Raw genomic sequence first — 23,800 nt, 5'->3', positions numbered from 1 at the left:
CCGCAAGGAAACTCAACAGAACCCTACAAATCACCAATTTGTGATCAAGAACAGCTCTAAGAGCTAGAATTGGATAGAGAATGGACGAGAAAACGCACAAAACACATGCAACCAGCAGAGATTGCATAGATTAGGTTCAGAAACAGCGGAGAAATAGGGATGAACAACTTACCCGCTAGAATTGAGAAATTGATCGGTCAGTTATGAAGCACTCTACGCCGTAGACGTTTGGGCACCTCCTGATCGTCAATCCAACATCTTAGTGAGGAGAAAAGCTAGAGAGAAGGCAGAGAACGGAGGTTGTAGAAAGATGAAGTGATTTAGATAATGAACTGAGCTTTAGTAAGTTATATCTATATTATACGACTATTTTAAAATCAAGAAACTCGTCTCATTATTTTAATCAACTTATATACTCTATTTTCCAGGTTCTTACAATTTTTAAATTAAAAATAAATTATAATCAACACGTATTTTTTTCTATTTCACATTTCACAGTTTTTATTTTTATTTATAGAAATCAATGAATTAAGAACAAATTCATATAAAATACTACATCTTTTATCTAAAACTTTAAATTTATAGATTTTTTTATACATTGTTTACTTTTTCTTTTTTGTTCACCATTTAGATCCTGATATCAAATTTAAAATTAAAATTAATTCTTCCTGCATATTCGACTGACCTATTTGTGGGACTGAGTTAGGATTCTGCCTATAACATGTTTTTCACCTTTTATGTCTATGTGTGCAGCTTTTAAATAGTTTGTTTGATATGTGAGAAATTTATCATTCTTAACTTATTGTATGACATTATCACAAATAATTTGATAGGGAAGTGCAATTGTTATACTTTAGTTAGACAGTTTTTATAAGAAAATTAATATATATAATCTACTACGTAACTCAACATATTCATTTCCACTTTTTTATTATTCTACTATTATTATTCCATTTGAGATTGCTAAAGCATTAATTAATCATTATTTACATGTTTAAGCTTATAATATTTTTGTAAAAATTATTTACTCTTCAATGTGACAAGCAATTCCTATTCCAGTCATTTTCTTTTTGTCTATTGTTATTTAGAATATATTGTAATTTTTTCATTTAAGTTTGTTTAAAAATGGTTGAATGCTAGATGGAATCATCTCAGTTAATTTTTATTTAATTTTTAAATTTTTAAATTTTTATTTTATTTGTTAATAAACCTTTTAGTTAAAAAAATAGTTTTAATTGAATTTATGTTTAATTTGCATAAAATATACATTATTTTATTTCTATTATATTTAAAAAAATCTAATAACATGCCAACCTTAATATTATGGTAATCAAACAGGGAATGTGTTAACGTAAAATCCTAATAACAACATATATGAGTCTATGATTTAGTTATACATATGGATATTGTTCTTGCTTTCGAGAATTTAATGTAAAAAAGTACTTTATATATATATATATATATATATATATATATATATATATATATATATATATATATATATATATATATATATATATATATATATATATATATATATATATATATATATATATATATATATATATATACTTTTTTTTATCTACTTTATATCATAAAATATAATATATAATTTGGAGACGGAAACATTTATTATATAAACATATGAACTATATTACATCAAAGACAAAAATAAAAAAAATTGAGAAGATATATTTAAACGCCTGAGTCTTCAAAACTCCACGTAAAGTAAGTTGGGGATAGGGTTATAGTAGATTTGACCCTTCAAAGCTAAATTAGTGTATTTTTAATTATTCATTTCACATGTTTTATAATAATAGTTTCTGCATGATATTTTTCTAATATTTTTTTAAAATATAAATAGATAAATATTGATTTTATAACAAGCTATTCAAAATAATATTTTAATTATAATCATATTTTAGATATATCATTTCATTATTTTAAAAAGTTGAAAATATAATACATGTTAAATTTTAACCTTAAAATAAGGTAATTTTAAAAGAAAAATATATTTAAAATAAGTTTTTTTTATAAGCCCAAAAATTACTTATATTTGAATACAAGTAAAAACACATTTTCTTTTAAATCTTTTGTTTTAGAAATATTTTATAAATTTATTTTAATAAACTATTTAAAAAAGATTATATATAAATGAACTTTTAACTTATTTTTAGTTTTCACATCTAAAATAATAATAAGTACATTTCATTTTTAAAAAAATGGTTTTTTCTCAAAAGAATCATGAATAAAAAAATATCAAATAAGTTATTATTTTTATAAAACAATGTTAATATAACAAACATTTTTATATATCAAAATTGAATAAAAGTACATACAATTTTATAAAATTAAAAAACATAAGAAACTAAATATTAATACAATTATAAAATTTGATCTAGGAACACATAACTAACGGATATGATTGAGTTACAACATCCACTGGATCAATAGGTTAACTTAATAAATATTATTAGGAATATATTATTAGAAATAAAATAGTCAACATGTTAAAAGAAGGTCCATTTCTAGCGCCTGGCACCCCTTTCCAAGCATTGGGCGTCCTTTTTTAGGTTTTTGGGTTTTTCAATTTTAGATTGTTCAGTGATTTCTGATGCAATATTTTGAATCTTTTGATGTGTGTGTAATGGTTTCATGTGAGTTATATTGTGATACATGAAGATTTATGTGTGTGTATATATATATATATATATATATATATATATATATATATATAAGGTCCATTTCTGGCGCCTAGCACCCCTTTCCAAGCATTGGGCGCCCTTTTTTAGGCTTTTTGGGTTTTCCAGTTTTAGATTGTTCAGTGATTTCTGATGCACTATTTTGAATCTTTTGATGTGTGTGTAATGGTTTCATGTGGGTTATGTTGTGATATATGAAGGTTTATGTGTGTGTGTGTGTCTATATATAGTATTGTTAGTATGAATGTAGGGAGCTTAGTCTTGGGGTTCTCTTGACACTCTAATAATCATTCATTCTCAAGTAGAGAAGATTGACACATGTGGTGATAATAATGCGAGGTCTTAGTCTAGGTGTTTCTAGTATGGCTTAAGACGCGGTACAGATTAACCTTGTGAGTGTGGTAGGATGAAACTCATTGACAATGACTTTGCAAGTAGTAGAGGCCACAACAAGTGCACAACCCGCCATAGTTGAACATTCATACTAAATCCGGATAGTCTAGTCTAGGTCTTGGTATGTTTAAGATGATTGGATTATGATATGTGAATCATGTTAAGTGAGTAAGATGTTAACACTAGTGTAGAAATGGCCTTTAACATCACGCGTATAATGTATGACCACTAAAAATCCAAAGTAAAAAAATGACCGGTAGCATTTTTGCAAATAAAATGTCATTATAGAAGTCGGTTCCTCCAGGGTCAGACGTCAAATCCTCCTATAGACGTCGGCCCCCCAAATCAGACATTTAATCGTTCTTTAGACGTTGGCCCCCTAGATCATACATAAAAAAGGTCCGAAAATATCTTATTTTAAGCGCCAATATTAATTTTTTTTACGACATAGACGTTGGGCCCCCCAGATCAGACGGTAAAAACATCCGAAAATATCTCATTTTAAGCGTCAATATTAATTTTTTTTATGACATAAATGTCGGTGCCCCCCAGATAAGACGTCAAATCCTCTGCCAGAAGCTGCAAAATCAGAATTGAAAGGTCACTTTTGTAGACATTAGATGTCAAACATAGTAGGAGCCGACGTCTAATACACATTAGACATCGGATCCCCCTTCATAGACGTCAATAAGCTACGAAAGTATCCTAAAAGTAGTGTCAAAATGATTTTTTTTTACCAATTAGACGTTGGATCTAGAGGGTGGCCGACGTCAAATACCCTTTCAAACCCCAAACACTAAGAATGCGAGCCTCACTTTCTTTCGCGATTTCATTTGAGTTTTTGCTTCGTTCGCGTTTGCCAGTTACGCGTTTTCTCTCTCGCTGCGTTCATCTTCTTCCTCAGCTTTCTCTCGTTCGCTATTAACGTTCAAGCAAGTTTTCTTCCACTTTGCACCAATTATATTACGTTTGGAACTATTATCTTTCATTTGCATCGATTAAAATTCGTTTTCATTGGCTTTTGGTGTAGTTCTTGGACGCATTCTAGGACAATTGTGGCGGCGGTTTTTGAATCGTTATTGTGCACATTTTTCTCCTCACCCTCACAGTAGCACTTGTCTACTCCCTCACCTTCACGGTGGCAAAATGTTTTTTAAAAAATAAACCTATAAATTAACGTCGGTTGTTCTTACAACAGACATCAATTATCATTTGTTATGAATGCAACAGACTTGAATTGGCGTCTGTTCAAAGACAATTGATGTTAATTTACGCCTCCTGCTATGACGTCGAACATTTAACAGACGTCAAAAGCCTGAAATAATAGACGTTAAAAGTTATTTTCGTGTTAGTGTAATGTATTATATGAATTGTTTTTGTATCACTGGCTTACCCTTTTTGTTTGTGTATTGTTTGTATGTTCTTGTGCTTTGGTCTTGACTATGATCATCTGGTAGGTGTGAGCAGAGGACAATGAGGTGATTGTAGAGCAAGCTTTAGAGAGAGAACCAACATATGTTTAGTTTTCCTTAAAATAACTAAAATGTATAGTTTTTGCTTAGTTGACTTGTGTATAAAGTTTGTTTTATGATTATGTTAGATGATAGTAAATAACTTTATATTTATGTGGATTGACTCTTCTATTTTATTAATTATGTGATAGTTATAATCTAATACTATATAATGGGATGTTATAATATATATATATATATATATATATATATATATATATATATATATATATATATCACATTATGTTAGATTATTTTTTGTTTTATGTTTTATTTATAAATACATGTTCTATGGATAATTGGATGATTCAGATGTTATATTGTTTTTTAATCAATGATTGGATGATTGAGATGCACATTATGCATGTCTGTATGTTGTTAGAAAATGTTATGCAGGTCAGTTTGTGCTGTGAAAAAATGTATACATATTTCTTTGATTTGATAACCAATCCAATTTTGCTTGACATTTGCGTGAAACTTACCGAAGGCTTATACCCTTCGGTAATTACCAAAGCTTTATGCCTTCGGTAATTACCGAAGACTTCTGCCCTTCGGTAATTACCGAAGGCCATAGCTCATCGGTAATGGTTAACGACAACATGTTTACCGACGGTCTAATAGTCGTCACTAAGCCCTTGATAAATTATCATTATCGACAGCTTTTGGATGTTATTGAAGGATTCTCGCCTTCGATAATGTCCTCATTTTTTGTATAATATATATATATATATATATATATATATATATATATATATATATATATATATATATAAAAGTATAAATTATTTAAATTAAAACTTAATTATAAAATTAGAAAGAAAAAAAATATGTAAAGCAATTATTTACATTAATAAAAAAACTAGTAGTAAAACATCTTGATTATAAATTTTTTTATTAAAAGTTATAGATTTCGTTGTAATATTTTATTACTTAATTTTTAATAGATTAATAAATTTTGATATTTTAGTTAAACTTTTATTAAAATATTTAAAATATTTTACTTTTGATTTTTTATCGTCAAATATTATTATTATTTTTAACATTGAATTTAACTTATAATTAAAAATAAATAAATATATAAAATAAAAAATTAAAGAAATTAAAAATATTAATATAATAATACTTCATCCTTTTATAACAACAAGATTTAAGTAATAATATTTAAATAAAATAATAACTATTTTGAACCATTTAACAAAATTATTTGTAGTAAATATTTAATAAAAATATCATTTTTATGAAGCTATTAAAATTTAATTACACTTTTAATTTATTTAACTTAAGTCAATTCATTTTAGGATAACAATAATTTCTAGAGGTTTTTCCGGTTTTCGGACTATATTTAAGAATAATGTTTTTATCAATATACTTTGTTGTTGACAAGATATGAAAATCTGTACTTCACTTCAAGAAAGGAGCCAGACTGGCATCATTATCTTTTTCCGTTTCCTGGGGAAAATACTTTTTCTTTTCTTTAATTACTATTTTTAAAATTTAAATAATTATTCATAATAAAAAATTATTTTAGTTGTATTATTTGAATAATTATATTTTAAATTTAAATTACTATTTATTATAATTTTTATTATTTTAGTAACTATTTTTCTAAATTTAAATAATTACTTACAATAAAAAATTTATTTACACAATATTCTTTATAATATTTTTATTTTTAATAATTAAAATTTATTTTATTTATATCTATATTCTAAGTTTTAAAAATATTCAATTTTCCAATTTTACGCTTTTAATTATTTCTTTTAAATTTTAAATAATTATTTATAATCATACATAAATTTAAATAAATATAACTTAAAAACATCCTAATATAATATTATAATATTTAAATTTTTACACTCCATATAACTGGTTTAATATAATATGAATATAATATGGTTTGTCAAATAGTCACACTTCTCTCTCTTACCCACCTTCCTACTTCAATTATTATTTATGTCTCTTATGCTAATTAAATTCTCTCTCTTTCAAGAGAAACCTCACCTCAGTTCTTCACTTTCTCTCTCCTATGGCCACCTCTCACTATGTTTCAGACTCACGTGTCTCACGCATGCACTACTCCTCCACCGACGACCAAGATGATGATGATGAGGAGGAAGAGGAGGAAGACGATGACTTCAAATTCTACGACATTAATGTTGGTGCCGAAGACGAGCCCAAGAAGCCTGACATCTTTTCCGGCAGCAGTTTCTGGCGGGAGTTCGGGGTGGTGCTGGATCCGCGAGCCAAATGGGTCCAAGAGTGGAACAGGGTGTTCCTCCTGGTGAGCACCACGGGGCTTTTCGTGGACCCGCTGTTCTTCTACGCGCTGTCCATAAGCGACACATGTATGTGCATCTTCATCGACGGCTGGCTCGTGGTCACCGTCACCGTGCTTCGGTGCATGACCGACACGTTGCACGTGTGGAACATGTGGCTCCATTTCAAGATGGCTAAACGCTCTTCTTCTCACGCCAGAGACTCTCACGCCTCTCGCGGTGGCTATGCTCTTCGCTACCTCAAGGCTAAGAGGGGTTTCTTCTTCGACCTCTTCGTCATCTTCCCCATTCCCCAGGTTAGTCCCCTCTTCTTCTTCTCTTCTTCCATGTTTAGCATGGCTGAAGGTTAAACAATGTAGAACTAATTATCACCTTTTATCATATTCTTTTAACTCATAGTTAACAATTTTATGGTTTTACTTTAACAATATGATTGATTATTTTTAAATGTTGTATTTAAATTAACGAAGAGTGTTTTAAGAAAGTGATAATTTCAGAGGGGAGTGAAGTTTGAGGTTTGGGACAGTAGCAAGGGATAGAGGATACGACAAATTGCATGCAACCGCTTGTTGTTTTTATGCATGGCGAATGCGATGGTTACCGGCGTTACACCTCATCATGTGAATGATTTTTCATGTCATGTCTGCACGTGACAGTTTTTAATCTCACAGGTGTTTTTGGTATATCACTGAGACCAGTTTTCCCTGCACCTCCAAATATTCTTTCTGCACCTTTAAAATTCTAATACTACCCCTTTCATTATATGATTAGTGATTCCTCTAATAACTGTACATCCATAGAATTAATTAAAATATGTCTTTCTAAATAAAGACAATGGGTGCCTTGGAAATACAAATTAAACATAATGACTATAGTTGTTAAATTTCGGAGTTAATTTTCTTAGCTGTTATCTTATGTATCTTTGCCTAGTTTGTATTTGTTCCTTCTTTAAAAAAAGTTATATTCTATTTGTAGATATGACTTCACATTACTAATAAATGTTATTTTATTCTGGAATGATTTCTGTGAACGTCCTAATCTAATCATCACGATTTCAATAAATGAATCCACCTAAATGTTCATTAATTATTTTATAATTGCACATAAGAACAACGTATGAGCTGGTTAATAAATCTAAAATGATTAAAATTTATTTTCTAGCATAGTGTAATCACCTACTACGTTAGCACCAAATAGTTGCATGCTTTTTCTCTAGAGGACACGTGGACCTCAAGCTTGCTGCATTAACACTGAGCATGTTTCAGATATTTTTCTGTCCAAAATTTATTTTTACTACATGTGTTATTTAAGGAAGTTCTCACTTGCATTATTAAAGTATATATAAGAATTTGTATATATTTCTTGAAGTTTCGGATAGTGATTATGATTTTCCAAATTAATATATAGTTCCATAATGTTTTTGTGATATGCAGATTGTGTTATGGGTGGTAATTCCGTCTCTTTTGGAGAAAGGATCAATTACGTTAGTGATGACAGTGTTCTTAATCATGTTTCTCTTTCAATATCTTCCCAAAATTTATCACTCCGTTTGCCTCTTGCGTCGCATGCAAAATCTTTCTGGCTACATTTTTGGAACCGTTTGGTGGGGCATCGCCCTCAACATGATCGCGTATTTTGTAGCTTCCCATGTAAGTGTCATGCACCTTAATTTCTTTTCATGCAATGTTTATCTATATATAGTATACAATGTTTTTGCTAGCTTTCGGCCACCTTTTTTATATACTCACAAAATCAAAATCTCTTTCACATCTACCTCACTACTCATCAAAATAGCATTTTTCTTAACTTACATAAGAATAAGCAAACTTTGGTATTATAACAAAAGGTATTTTTTTCAAGTTTTGGAAAAATAAGCTTAAAATATAGCTAAAACATTAAAAAGAGTAGTGTCTTTTAATTTATTTTTGTGAGTTTAGTCATCATAAAACAATTATTTAGCTTGTAGTTAATCAATTTTAAACACTACAAGAAAATTCTTAAATAATTATTAATTTTAGTGACTAAAAATAATTAGTTACTATAATTATTAATTTAAATACCAATTTATATACAAAATTTTATTGTAATTAAAATAATTTTATTATGAATAAAAAAATTATAATTCATTTTTAAATTGGTAACTAAAATAATTTTTAGTATAAATTCTTAATTAGTCACTAACATTAGTTAATAAAGTTTTGACTTCAAAAAAAATAGTTTTTAATTAGAAAATTAGTCTCTAGATTGATTTTTAAACATATTTTTTTATCACCAAAATTAGTTATTATTTAAAAAATTTCTTAAATTTATAGATACGTTTTTTTAAGTATGTAAATCCGTCTTCTTCTTTAAAGAAGCAAGCGTTTTTATATTAAAAAAATTATGTTTCTTATATTTCATTGTGAAATTAATCATCATAATGAAGACCATAAGACCAAAGAACATAAAATATTATTCATCAATTTATATCTTATATCGTTCATGTTTTATTTTAAGAAGCGTTTTAAACGAAGTCTCTATTTTTCTCTATCATATATGTATAAATATTTTGTTTTTATATTTTAATTCTTTTTTGCAGATAAAAAAAATGCTCTACCCCCTTATAATTTTCCAAAAGTTTTACACTTAGAACATTTTCTTAGTAACAATTTTTTTGCTGAAAAAAGGCTTCCACAATACTAGAGGAGTTTACTATTAACTAAATTATCAACAAATAAAAACGAAAATTCACCGAAAAGCAGGGGATATAGAGCTGAGATTAATCACATCTTATTAGATTTTCAACTCCTTGGATTATGTTCCCCATATAGGCCAACAAGCAGATAGCCATTATTTGCAAACAACTATAGAATCAACGTCCAATTGAATATTTATTACCCTTCCAAAGTTCTTCAAACGAAAAAAAAAACTATTATAAAAAAGCATTGCTCTCTTCAGATGCATGGTATTTTTTTCTTAACTAGTTCGAGTTTTGTGTATATAGGCAGCAGGGGCGTGTTGGTACTTGTTAGGGTTGCAAAGGGCAGCAAAGTGTTTGGAAGAACAGTGTGCAAAAACAGTAGGTTGTGGCTTGAGAACACTTTGCTGCAAAAAGCCTATATACTATGGAGGAAGTAGCATTGTAAGGGACAAAACCAGATTGGCATGGGCTGCAAACAGGGAAGCAAGGTCTACTTGTTTGGACACTGCTGATAACTACGACTATGGTGCATACGCATGGTCTGTTCAACTCATCACCAACGATAGCAGATTGGAAAAAATACTTTTCCCTATCTTCTGGGGCCTAATGACTCTCAGGTACCTACCACCATTTTTTTTAATAACAAAATTCTCACACACTTTTACATATAATACAAGAAGAATACTAGAAGAATAAATTGATGATAAAAATGTAAATTTTTATATTTAAAAAAAAACAGAAAGTAAAAAGTAAAAATGTCAAATTATCATTTTTCTTTTTCTTTTTTGGTCCAATCCTCCATCATTTCGCATATGCTTTTTGTTTGTCCTCTTTTGACCATCCTTTTCTTGTTTTTACATACCTTTATCTTCCTCTTTCTCGACTCATCATCACCTCTCAAACTGACACTTCAAATCTTGATTATAAAACAGTTTTTTTGATTAAATATCTATTGTAGTCTCTCAGTTTGAAAGTTTTGGCACTGTAGCTTCTGAATTTAGAGAAATATTCAATAAATTTTCCAAACTGAAATTTGATTGTTACACTAGTTTTTACTAGACGTTTTTAGTTATAAAAAAAATTAGAGGTTGGTATTACAATAGAAATTTATTATCAAAAACTAAAAGTAATATATGTAATATTTTTCCTATTTCAATTATTACCACCCTGTAGTGTGTCACAAATAATAGGGTTCTTATAACAAAAAAACATGTATATTGATGTTGGGGTCACACAATTGTTAGGTATATACGATGATAATATGGTCGACAAAAGAAAACACAGACATTGCACATGGTACATTTATTTCAGCGCAAGAAAGATCAAATCACAGAGAACTATTATCCACGTTGGTGTATAGTTGTTGCTTCATAGTTACTCACTAACATAGAGAACTGAAATTTAATGTTTGATGTGACCAGCACTTTCGGGAACCTAGAGAGCACACCGGAGAGGCTAGAAGTGATTTTCAACATAATTGTGCTGACTAGTGGCCTCCTTCTAGTGACTATGCTGATTGGAAACATCAAGGCACGTTTTAAAACACAATATAAAAACAATTCAACTGTTGATTACTTTATTGTTCATCATGCATGTTTGTTTAATTATTGGTTGGTGATGAGAGAGAGTTGAATGTTTTATCTTTGGGTACGTAGGTGTTTTTGCATGCGACGACATCAAAGAAGCAAGCAATGCAACTGAAGATGAGGAACATTGAATGGTGGATGAGCAAAAGGAAGTTACCACAAAGTTTCAGGCAGCGCGTGAGAAACTATGAGAGGCAGCGTTGGGCTGCCATGCGAGGGGTTGATGAATGCCAAATGATAAAGAATCTCCCCGAGGGACTAAGAAGAGACATCAAGTACCATCTCTGTTTGGATTTGGTGAGGCAGGTTAGCTTCAGAAACCTTTCATCTCATCTTTTCACTTCATTATAAACCATGCTGTCATGCTTTTCACTAGTTACCATGATGTTTTTGCACTGTAATTTATTGCTTTTTAATGTTTTTCTGTCTTTCTCATACTTATAACATTTGCTCAGGTGCCACTGTTTCAGCATATGGACGATTTGGTGCTAGAGAACATTTGTGACCGTGTGAAGTCCCTTGTATTTCCAAAAGGAGAAACAGTGAGTTGTAAAAACCTTTAAATTCTAACATTACTGTACAAATGCTTCTACCATAACCTAGAAAAAAGAGTGTATCAGATGATGTGTTACATAAAAGAAGGAAATTAGGTTATGATTATGCATGGTACATGCAGATAACGAGAGAGGGAGACCCAGTTCAAAGAATGTTATTTGTAGTAAGAGGTCACCTTCAAAGCAGCCAAGTTCTACGAGACGGGGTGAAAAGTTACTGCATGTTAGGGCCAGGGAACTTCAGCGGCGACGAGCTTCTTTCATGGTGTATGAGAAGGCCGTTCATAGAGCGTCTTCCACCGTCATCAAGCACTTTGGTAACACTTGAAGCGACGGAGGCATTTGGGCTAGAAGCAAAGGACGTGAAGTACGTGACGCAGCACTTCAGGTACACATTTGTGAAGGAAAAGGTTAAGAGAAGTGCAAGGTATTACTCACCAGGGTGGAGAACTTGGGCTGCAGTGGCCATTCAATTGGCATGGAGAAGGTATAAGCACCGTTTGACTTTGACATGTTTGTCCTTCATAAGGCCTCGCAGACCTGCCTCAAGGTGCACTTCCATGGAGGAGGATAGACTTCGTCTGTATACGGCATTGTTAACCTCACCAAAGCCTAATCAGGATCACTTTGACTCCTGATCATAACCATGCAAACTGCAATGCAGTTTTATGTACATGGATCTCCACTTAACTTAAATAAGATTAAAGGGCTAATGTATCATGTTTATCTATAACTATTATATATATTTTTATCTTTCTCTTCTTATCACATCATATCATATAACTTGTAAACTAATAATTGTTTTTTTTGTCCGACAAGGTGTAAATACATCTTCGGTGTTCATAAATTAATTGTTTGCTTTAGGGTGTTATTTTTTACTTAAAATATATTTTTTTTAAATTTTAAGAACTTAAATATAAAAATGTCTTAGATATATTATGTTTATCTTTATCTTTTATCTTTAGTTTGTTTTTATTCCTTATTTGTATTTTAAACTTAGTTAATGTTTCTTCTATTATAAATAGAATATATGTGTATATTCAACATAAGAAAGATTAATTTTATACATAATTTTACAATATATTTAACATAGTATCTAGAACCTAAGGTACTTTAGAAAAATATCTATCGCCTTTGCCCACTACAACCACCGCCGCCGTTAAAGCCACCGTCGCCGTTGTTATCGCTGTCGCTGCTATTGTCATCATCGCTAGAGCATTAGTTTCAACTGGTGATCACAATTTTGCGCATCTCGGCCAAGCTACAACAATGCTTTCGAGATTGTTACCATTGGAGTCCAAACACACTTTCACGACATAGTTTGCTTTTGTCATACTTTCTAGCCACTCGTGGGTACATGTGTGTGGTTGTCTCCGATGCCAACCACCTTCGTTGGACTCCTCGCGACCTCTTATCTCGTGCTTGTTTATAGCTTATGACCTCTCTTTAGTCACTAGTATATCTGACTCCGTCACCAATATGTCTGACATGTCCATATATATTATGTCAATGTGCATTTATTTATTGATAAGTTAAATGACACTAATTATGCAACTTGGACATCAAACATTAAATTTTGGCTTAAGAGTCAGGGTATGTTAACCATATTACTCAGAACGTGACAATTATTGGTTTCGTTGCGATTACTCGTTGGTTCAAAACTGATGCTCAGTTATGCATTATTTTCAAAGGTAACCTTCACTCTTCTTTAAAACAAGTTTTTTGTTCCTATGAAACATGTTTTGAAATTTAAGAACACGCCAAATTATTATACACCAATGATCTTTTCAATGTTGTTGTTCCTCAGCATCAGGACTCTATGACTGATTATACGAGTAAAGTTCATGCTATTTTTCATGAATTTAATGAATTAATGTCTCATCCCTCTACTCATGTCCAAGAAATAGAACAACAATCAAAATTATTGATGCCTTTCATCTATTTTTTTTGTAACCATCCCAAAATGTGTTACTGATGCCTTAGCCAATCCTAGTTGGTGTCAAGCCATGCTAGATGAACTAAGTAAGAATAGTGGAAATTGGGAGTTTGTCCCATTACCGTATGAAAAATTTGTTGTTGGTTGCAGGTGGATTTTTCCTATAAAAGTTGGTCCTGATGGAACTATTATTTGCCTCAAAGCTTGTCTTGTGTCCAAAAGTTACACACAAATGTTTTGGTTAGATTATGGTGATACTTTTTATCCAATGGCAAAGATGACATTTTTTCTTTTACTTATAGTCATGGTAACTCTTCAACAATGACCTATTTATCAACCAGATGTCAAAAATGCATTCCTCAATGGGGATTTGCATGAAAAGATTTATTTGGAGCAACCTCAAGGATTTGTTGCTCAGAGAGAGTCTTTTGGGTTGATATGTCATTTTTGTAAATCCTTATATGGCCTAAAACAGTCTCCTAGGGCCTGGTTTGGAAAATTTAGTAACATTGATCAACAATTTTGTATGACTTGGTGTGAGGTAGACCATTCAATCTTTTACCATCACTCGAATGTTGGATGTGTCTACTTGATAGTATATCTTAATTACATTGTTCTTACAAGCAATGACAGTCATGACATTTCTCTAATGAAACAACATCTTTACAGCTATTTTCAGACCATAGATCTTGGCAAACTTAAATATTTATTGGATATTGAGGTGACACAATCCAACTATGGTATCCTTATATCTCAAAAGAAGTATGCATTAGATATTTTGGAGGAAATTAGGTTGATGAATTCAAAATCTGTTGACACACCTATGGATCCTAACATTTCCTTTGCAGGTTGTGGTAAACAATTCCTTAATTATTTGTGTGAAAATCATTGGAATACAATTATTTGTATATTAAACATTAAAGGATCTTCTGGAAAATGGTTGTTATATGGTTCTAATAACCATACAAGAGTGATTTGTTATTCAGATGTTGATTAGGCAAGATCTCTTTATGATAAAAGGTCTACATCTAGATATTGTATCTCCATTGGTAGTAACTTGATCTCTTGGAAAAGTAAGAAATAGAGTGTTGCTGCATATTCTATTGCAAAAGCAAAATATAGAGTTATGACCTCAGTCACTTGTGAGTTTGTTTCGTTTAAGCAATTGCTTAGAGAGTTACAGTTTGGAGATGTCACTCAAATGATGCTTATATGTAATAATCAGACTACTATTCATATTAGTTCTAATTATTTCTTTTGTCAGAGGACCAAACCCATTGAGATTGACTGTCATTTCATTCGAGAGATGATTATATTTGGAGATATCAAGATTGAGTTCTTTAATTCAAGTGATCAGTCAGTAGATATTTTCACTAAGTCTTTACGGGGACTGATAATTGATTATATTTGTAACAAACTTGGTAAATACAATTTGTATACACCAGTTTAAGGGAAGTCTTAGATATATTATCTTTATCTTACCTTTATCCTTTATCTTTAGTTAGTTTGTTATTATTTTTTATTTGTATTTCGTGCTTAACCTATATTTATTCTATTATAAATAGAGTTCCTTATGTATATATTCAATACAAGATAGATTAATATGATGCACAGTTTTTCAATATATTCAACCAGTTGGAAATTATTTGTCAATTTTCATTGTTTTAGTTTTAAGAAAATAAAATTTTTTGACAACTTTTTTTCTTTTAGAAAAATTGACTTTGTTTAAAAGAAGTATCTTGTTCAGTAAAAAAAGTGATTGATGAAAATAAAAATGATTAAATTTATTTATTTTAATGATAACGGAAATAACAAAATATTAAAATCATGTTTTAGAATACAAATATCCTAAAATATTTGTGGTGAAGTTCCAAGTATATAATATATGGAGACAAGTAATAATTTTACGTTGTTTGTATACAAATTGTAAATGAGAAGGAATACTCCATTTGGTTTGTGTTTTAAAGGGTCGATTATTTTTTACAAAGAGTAAACATAACTTAGAAAGTGATCTTTTACTTCCTGCACCTCCACAGTTTCTTCGCGCATTCTCCCTATTTTCAAAATCATCATTTTACCTTTTGAAAAAGTGAATTCTAGATTATATATTGTAGAAACCTTTCAGAATTTACACAACAACATTTTTACAATACGAATTTTGGAATAGAATTTTAAATGCATGAAATACGTTTTGGAATAAGTTTTCTATAATGAGATTTTATTTTGGAATGAATGAATTTTTTTCTGCATTTTCTTTCTCTTTTCACGCAGCGATCTTTGGTCTTCTTCCTCTTTAACAGCGGCGATGATAGCAGCCATGTAGCAATGGCGTGCAGTACAGACATAAAGGAAGTTTGAAGCTTTTTGTTTTATTACAGGGTGCGGTTAGTAATTGTGGGATGCAGAAAATAATAGCTTGCCACGAATTGTAAATTGTTTTTAGACTTAAATCGTTGAGGGTTACTCCCTTCACCACAACATTCTTCTCTCTCCACCACCCCAATTTTTTATTTTTCAAATATACCCTTAGGTAATTAACTTTTACTTTTACCATTAAAATTTTAACTTTTCTTTTGTAAACCTTAATTCTCTTTTAACTTTCCCTTTCACTCTTTAGCCGTGTACATACCACCACAAATCAACATTCTCTCTTTCACTCCTCCACCCTCACACCACATTCTCTCTTTCCCTTCCTTGTTCCTTTCCTTTTTTTTTGTAATTTATTTTCTGTTTTCGGTGCTTCTATCCATCGAGAGGTGAGATGTGTTTTCCTTGAAGATGTGACTTATTCATTTGTAGAGGGTGCAGTCGTTTGAAGCTTTCCTGCTCTGTTCCGTGGCTGGAGATCATGTTGGTTTCTTCTTCTTCTTTAATATTTTGCATGCATTTGGTTGCTGTTGAGGTGCTGTGTGAACATGTTAAATTTATGTTTGTTTGGTTTGCTGTATTTGGAGGTCTATGTGAAAAAAATAGGAGAAGAGATTGTTGAAGACCTTGAACTAATATTGGATATCCGTCCACGGATATGGGTATCCGTTGAAGGGGAAATGGATCCTCATATTCGTTGACCTTCTATATTAATTTTTTTTTTCGTTTATGCAGAAACAATTTTCCGATATGATGCTAAAACGCTTTTTGGAAGACAAATGGATGATTCTTTGACCTTTAGACACTTCAGGAATTCAGATTTTTAGGAAGTGATTCTAGAGGTTGAGGGAAAAACATTGTTGAAATTTACTATGTGTTATGGTTTCCGAAACCTACAGAACATTGTACGAAAACTAAAAACTGGGAAATGTGATTATCATTTCCTAGAAATCATGGCATGCCCTTCAGGTTGCTTAAATGGAGGAGGTCAAATTAAATCAATTTCAGGACAGTCTCCCAAAGAACTGAGTATTTGTTAGAATCAGTTTACATGGAAAATGTTTTGGCAACATCACCATTTGAAAATCCCATTATTAAAGGCTTATATGACAAGTGGCTTGAGCAGCCAAGTTCTGTGAAAGCTAGGAGATACATGCATACCCAATATCATTCCTGTTGGGAAACTTTTCAGTTGCATAATTGATAAGGCATTGAAATTGAATTTTTTCATATTGTTTCCTCTCAAGGTCATTTTATGATAGTATAAGGGGATGATTACTTAAATCCCTGTGCTTTGGCTCCTTATGAATATTTTTGCATACTGGAGTCGTCCAATTTTGGTAGTGAACAAATTTTTTAATGTATATACACCCTTTTGATATGCTCTATTTAGATAGAAAAAAATTACACATTTTGTAATTTACTACATGGACCTCAGCTTTGTTGTTCCAGCAGGTCCTATGTTTCTTTTTATTAGGGTCTACTAGGTTCTCAATAAATTATTTCTTTATGACATGTGTCAGTGTGTGTGATTGATGAGAGGACGTGTGACAATGCCTTTTTAGCACAAACCATATCCGTCATGTGGACATCTATTAACGGAACTCTCATTCCTACAATCACGGTAGTTTAATTTTTACTGAGGGGTATTTGTGGAATGTGGTGATGTAGGAAGAAACATGTGGTGGTGTAAGGAGAAACACTCTAAATCATTTTTATTTTTCAGGAGTTTATTCAATTTAGTTTTAACATGTTCTTTTATTTAATTTGGTTCTAATTTTTATTAATTTTATTTATTTGATTTTTTTAATATTTTCTAAATAATTAACTAATAGTAAATTGCGTATATTCCTTTGTGTTTTTTCTTTTTTCTTTTTTTAAATTTTTTTAAATTTTTTAAAAATGTTCATGTTTAAGTTAATATTGAATCATGGATGAGAAATATAGGGTCAATATTTTTTATATTTAACTTAATCTATATTTTTGTGATCTTTTTGTTCAATTTAGTTTCACTTTTTTAAAATATAAGAATTATTAGTTATTTTTCAAATTGAGATTAAAATTATTTTTTATATAAATATTTGATTAATATTTTTATTAAAATTTATATTTTTATTAAATATTTTTAATTTAGGGTTAGAATTGGTTTAAAATTAGAATAAAAATTTAAAAGTGGAAAGTAATCCCATTGGTTTAAAATTTTTGAAAGGTTAAAAATTATATGTGATTTTTAATAGTTTAAGAGATTAAAAAGTGGAGAGTAATATTATTACTTTATATGACTTTTAACTTAAAATTTTAAATCAACGGTGATAGTTCTTATTCTTAAAATTTTCGTTCTAATTTTAAGTCAACTGTAATCCAAAATAAAAAATATTTAATAAAAATATGAATTTTTATTAAAAATATTTATATAAAAGTTAAATTTAGTGTAATTTGAAGAAGGATAATTTTTTCTATTTTAAAGAAAGTTGGGATTAAATGAAAATAAAAAATAAAAAATATAGAAATCAAATTAAATATAAAACGTCAATCTTGACATACGGTACTGATACGAGCGATACATGAAAGATACAGTTTACTATTTGTTAATTATTTAGACAACATTATCAAAAAAATTAAATTAAATAAAATTGATGAAAATTAAAAGAAAAAACAGTTAAAACTAAATTAAGTAAAAAAACAAAATAATATTTGATGCATATAACTTATTTGATTTAACAAATAGTAAACTGTATTTGATTTAAATAACTTTTTCTTTTCGATGTAGATTTAATTTCATACTTACTTGAATTATATATTATACATTTAAGCCTAAGTGAGTTTATAACATTGTTTGGTCCGTGTTCGTGTTTTAAGTGTATCCACAGTCCAGAACTATGTAATTCAATTAATTGAAATGATATGATTTCTGCATAAAAATTCTACATAAGAGTTGAAATTCATATGAAAATGATAGATAATAAAACATTTATTTTAATTATATTTTATATTTACAATAATAATTTATAAACAAATATTTATTAACATTTTCATTTTTAGTGTTATAAATTATGTATATACAAACCATTATAACCAGGGTGTTACTAATATAAAAGAGGAATTTTAGATTGTTACACTAAGCGTCCTTTGTAATTAACACACCAAGAAATGAACTCATTACAAAAGCACAAAGAGTTGTTCTTTCCACTGCCCCAAAAGCTTCCTATACTTCCTCAAAAAAAATTTAATTATAAAACTATCTTTTTTTTTTTTAACTTTTTTTATCAAGACCCTAAATCCTTATCTCATTTTCACTCATTGTGGCGCAACCCCCACTCCCCCCTCCCTCCAAAACTCTCACTTTCAAATTTTTCTTCTTCTCCATATCTGTTCTGAATCCCTTTTCTCCTCCATATCCATTTCTACCCAACCTTTTTTTTCCATAGCAGTTTCCATTTCATTCGTTCTTTCTTTTCCGGTTTGGTCTCCCGATTGTGCGGTGGTGGTGCTTCGTTTATTTGTGTACATTTTTTCTTTGGTCCACGAGAGAGGTTGGTCATGATAAATATTTCATTTTAATTTTAATGTATTGGAATATGTTGTGTGTTGTAAGTTTGGTCGCTGGCCTGTGTGTTTTTTATGTTTGGTCGTTGTGCTTTTTTTGTGTGTGCAGAGGAAGAGATAACCGGCCAGGCCTCAATAGATGTGGCATATCCGTTTGACCTTGAACAGATTTTGATATCCGTCTATGGATGTTGACATCCATTTAAGACTCCAACGAATACCTACATCCGTTACAGTGATAGGCTTATATATTCAGAAAACCTATGAAGAACGTGGACCAATTTCAACGACCAGACGAAGCTCTCCCACCCCTGCACCTTCTTTTTCTTGCATTACTCTAAAGCTTTTTTGCTACTTCCTCTAATAACTGGAGAACCTTCTTGCACCGCCACGAATCAATGCTAACCAAACACACCACAATATCCCCATGCTACACCACCATAGTTTCTGCAAACAAAAATTAGAGGAAGAAAAAGATCCAAAGAAATTTTATTCAACGGAATCAGCGATTGTTAGGGAGGTGCATTGATAACCATTAACGAAATAGTTGGTTGTTAAGTAACAAAGTAAAAACAAAAATTAAATATTATTGAGGACAAAAAGAAAATGAGGGAGGTGGAGGAAGTGATGCGTGGTGGTGGAGGGAGCAACTCTCAAAAGCACGTAAAAGGTCCAGCAAAGACCCAATACAAAAAAATAGACAAAAACAAGTATAACATCCAAAAACAAAAAAATTACCCAAAAATAACAAAAAAATATCCTATGTTAGCTCTAAGCCCACTTCGCGGTCCTTTAGGAGGTCTTATCCTTTATGTCATCATTGTATTTGAGAATGAATCAAGGATTGAATTTATTGAACTTTCAAAAACTATTTGAAAACTAGTTCTGATACATTTAATTAATTGATTTAAGCTGTTAATAGATTATTCTAAGAAATTAATTTTTAAAGAAGTGTGTTCTATATATTAATAGATTACATTCTCAATTAATCAATTATTTTAAAAAACTAAGAACACTTTACTTGATTATTTAAATATGCTAATCTATTATTTTTGGAGATCGGTTAAAAACACATTTGTTTGTTCTTTATTTTAATCCATTATCAAAACTAATAATTGATTAGTTGATATGGAAACATAACGATAAAAGATTAATCAATTAAATAGAATCTTAATTCATTAATACAAACTTAAAACCTTTTACAACATATTTTAACTTTCAAAAAAAATGTAATGATTGAGGTTATAATCAGGTTGTGTTAAACTAAATTTATTTTGATTTTCTTATGTTTTAGACTCGCAAAAGCATATGCAATAAAAGTTATAACAAGTAATGCAACTTTAGGATCATTTTCTTCAAACATCTCATCAAAATAGTTTTATAATTATAAACTTACATAACTAAATAACAAATTGAGCTTCAAATTTAAAAAGAAAAATTTCATTATCAACAATGGTTATATCAACAACTATAGAATGGATAAATTCATGGATTATGGTGGTTGAAATATCAAAAACAACCTCAAATTCTGTTTGAATAATAAATTGCAAAAATATGGTAATAACCTTAATGAAGTACGTTTTCCGAGAGATGCTCCAAAGTGAAAAGAGAAAAACCTCCATCAAGATAAACAGAGCAAAGAGATGTAAAGAGAACATGCTTAGGGTGAAGAACCACCAAAGATAAGTTTTTGTGACCAATGAAGGAAGAAGAATTTTTTGTCATTTGTTCAAGCTACAACCAAAAAAAAAAGCATGGTTCAAAATTTAAATCTTTTTTTTATTATATGGAAGACTGAGGTTTGATATAAAACTCTATATTTACATCAAGTAGCATCATCCTACGCAAATATACAGTGTAATAATGTTGAAAAAAATCTACAAAATTTCACCGCACTTTGAAGTTTTAGGAATTGTAAACAAAGTAATGTGATTGCGAGATTTTCTGCTAAGATGGAAAGGATCTTCCATATGGTGTTTATAGTTATTTATTCACTACTTCTTACTCGTACATTATGACATGTAATTAAATTTTCATTTTGTTATAGCCTAATAGATAATAAACACAATCATGACTACTATTACTATGTTTACATTAAATGTGAGACATAATTATAGGTCATATAATAAATTCTTGGTCAAAAATAAATTTTGGACACCTTTATTTCTAAAGTTAAGTTTGAGTTTAGGTTTAATTTCATTTTCACAATTGCAAATATTTTGTCTAGGTAAAATTCAATAGATATGTCATGAACCAGGATATAAATTTTTATAGTAGAAATATATAGTTATTTTCAATGATTATATATATATATATATATATATATATATATATATATATATATATTTTGTTTCAAAGGTGCTATAGTTATATATCAAGGTTAGATAACTCTCCTTTTAGCATGAATGAGTAAATCCCAATTTACAAGTTTGGTTCACTACCACAGCTTATAAATATAGAACTTCATTTAACTCTTATAATTAAACATCTTCCTCTATATGAATATAATTCTAGTAGAGTCATACTATACTCAGATCTCCTTCAATACATTACCTAACACAATATCAATGTAGTATTTCTTCCTTGGAAATCCCTACATTATCCATCAAAGCATAAAACTATGCATACAAATATTCTCAATTCATCTACATTACATTCTCATAACATTAATCAGCTATTATTTATTTCAATTAAAATATTAATAATTCATCATTTATTTTCTATTGCATTAGCTTAGTAGATTCATATACACTTAAATCCCCTTCAATACATTACCTAGCACAAGATCGATGTAGTATTTCTTCTTTGAAAATTCTTACATTATCCACTAAAGCATAAAATCATACATAGAATATTCTCAATTCATTTACATTACATGTAGTTCATACATTACATTCTCATAACATCAATCACCTATTATTTATTTCAATTGAAATATTAATAATTCATCCTTTATTTTATATTGCATTAGCTTAACATTCAATTAAAATATTACTAATAATTATATATAAAACTACAAAAAAGCATTTCTCTAACCACATACCACTAATCAAAGATCTTAATGGTGAAAGTAAAGATTCATATGTCTAAAACCAGATGTCAAAATTTTAATTTGATCAAACAATTAATTAAGCGAAAATCGTAATTTTCACAAAATTGCCCAAGGCTTAAAATAGGGTGGTGCCTAGCATCAAATCTCTTGGTGCTCCTTGGATTTTAAAACATGAGTTTCATATGGTCGTCCCTTGGTGGCACCTAACACTAACAAGTTAGCGAGCTCATCCAACTGTCGTATAGATATTCAGTTTCTATTTAAGGCAGGAATACGTTTGACATTATTCAAAGTCCACATACTTCCATTAGAGGTTTTGATGTTAATATTATCTCTTCCCACAATATCAAGAGATTTTCCATCTGCAAGGTAAACCTTCCCAAACTTTCAAGAAACATAGTTAGATAACAATTATAAGGAAGGTGTAGTATGAAATGACGCACCTGAGTCCATAATCCATGAGTAAATGGAACTATCTAAACTGCATAATAGTGCATCTATAATTTCATCTATTACTGCATTTGCTGATTGATCATCATCTTGCTTCTTTTTGTTGTTGTTCTTACTTGAAGCCCAACATTGATTTGTAAAGTGACCATTTTTCTAACAATTCCAACAAGTGATATCATTTCGTACTTTTCTTTGTGGTCTCCTTCTAAGCTTTGATTTGCCTCGGCCTTGATTACGACATTTCTGGCTATTTCTTCCTCTATTTTTAGCACTCAATGCTTAACAAAAGTTAGAACTGAAAGATTCCATTAAACTTCTCCTACCAACATCTTCGCTTAAGATCAAGTCACGAATGTTATCAAACTTCAACTTGTTGTTGCTTGTAGAATTACTAACTGTAGTAACAGTTACACTCCAACTTTCCTGAAAAGACGATAATAAAACTTAGGTCTAGTTCACCTGTTAGGGCTATGTCTAGTTCTTCTCTAAGTTAACTTAGAAGGTTCCATTAGATATTCAATGAATTACAGTTGAGTGTTTTAAACCACTCTTGGTGTTCCTAGTCCTATTGAGTAACCATTGTTACTTATGACTAGTTGAGTTTAACTCACTCTTGATTGCGTAGTATTATTCACCACTCTTGGTATCCTTAGACACTCCTAGTGAAACTGTGATACATCGTCTAGTTTAGTTTCCCTCACTTCTGGTTCTGAAGTATTATTCACCACTTTTGGTATCCTTGATTAG

The 23,800-nt window shown here is 30.0% G+C and overlaps 1 protein-coding gene across 1 annotated transcript; it reads left to right on the top strand.

The window, feature by feature from the left end:
- The first annotated feature begins 6,551 nt into the window (after nucleotides 1-6,551).
- On the top strand, nucleotides 6,552-12,470 carry LOC108332469 (cyclic nucleotide-gated ion channel 4). Its single transcript, XM_017567746.2, has 7 exons — nucleotides 6,552-7,178; nucleotides 8,316-8,531; nucleotides 9,866-10,179; nucleotides 10,984-11,092; nucleotides 11,218-11,454; nucleotides 11,604-11,690; nucleotides 11,825-12,470. The coding sequence occupies exons 1-7, from the start codon at nucleotides 6,633-6,635 to the stop codon at nucleotides 12,338-12,340; spliced, it is 2,025 nt and encodes a 674-aa protein (XP_017423235.1). The 5' UTR covers nucleotides 6,552-6,632; the 3' UTR covers nucleotides 12,341-12,470.
- Nucleotides 12,471-23,800: the final 11,330 nt, after the last annotated feature.

The sequence above is a fragment of the Vigna angularis genome, chromosome 11 (genome assembly GCF_016808095.1).
Source record: "Vigna angularis cultivar LongXiaoDou No.4 chromosome 11, ASM1680809v1, whole genome shotgun sequence".
NCBI lineage: Eukaryota > Viridiplantae > Streptophyta > Magnoliopsida > Fabales > Fabaceae > Vigna > Vigna angularis.
Note: the sequence above shows the minus strand (reverse complement) of the source record. Positions and strands in the feature narration are given on the sequence as shown.

Bases quoted from the DNA above. Each gene is read 5' to 3' on its own strand.
- LOC108332469 (XM_017567746.2), top strand. From the start codon at position 6,633: ATGGCCACCTCTCACTATGTTTCAGACTCACGTGTCTCACGCATGCAC. The intron at 7,179-8,315 runs GTTAGTCCCCTC...TGTGATATGCAG, and splicing joins TCATCTTCCCCATTCCCCAG to ATTGTGTTATGGGTGGTAAT. The intron at 10,180-10,983 runs GTACCTACCACC...TGATGTGACCAG, and splicing joins TGGGGCCTAATGACTCTCAG to CACTTTCGGGAACCTAGAGA.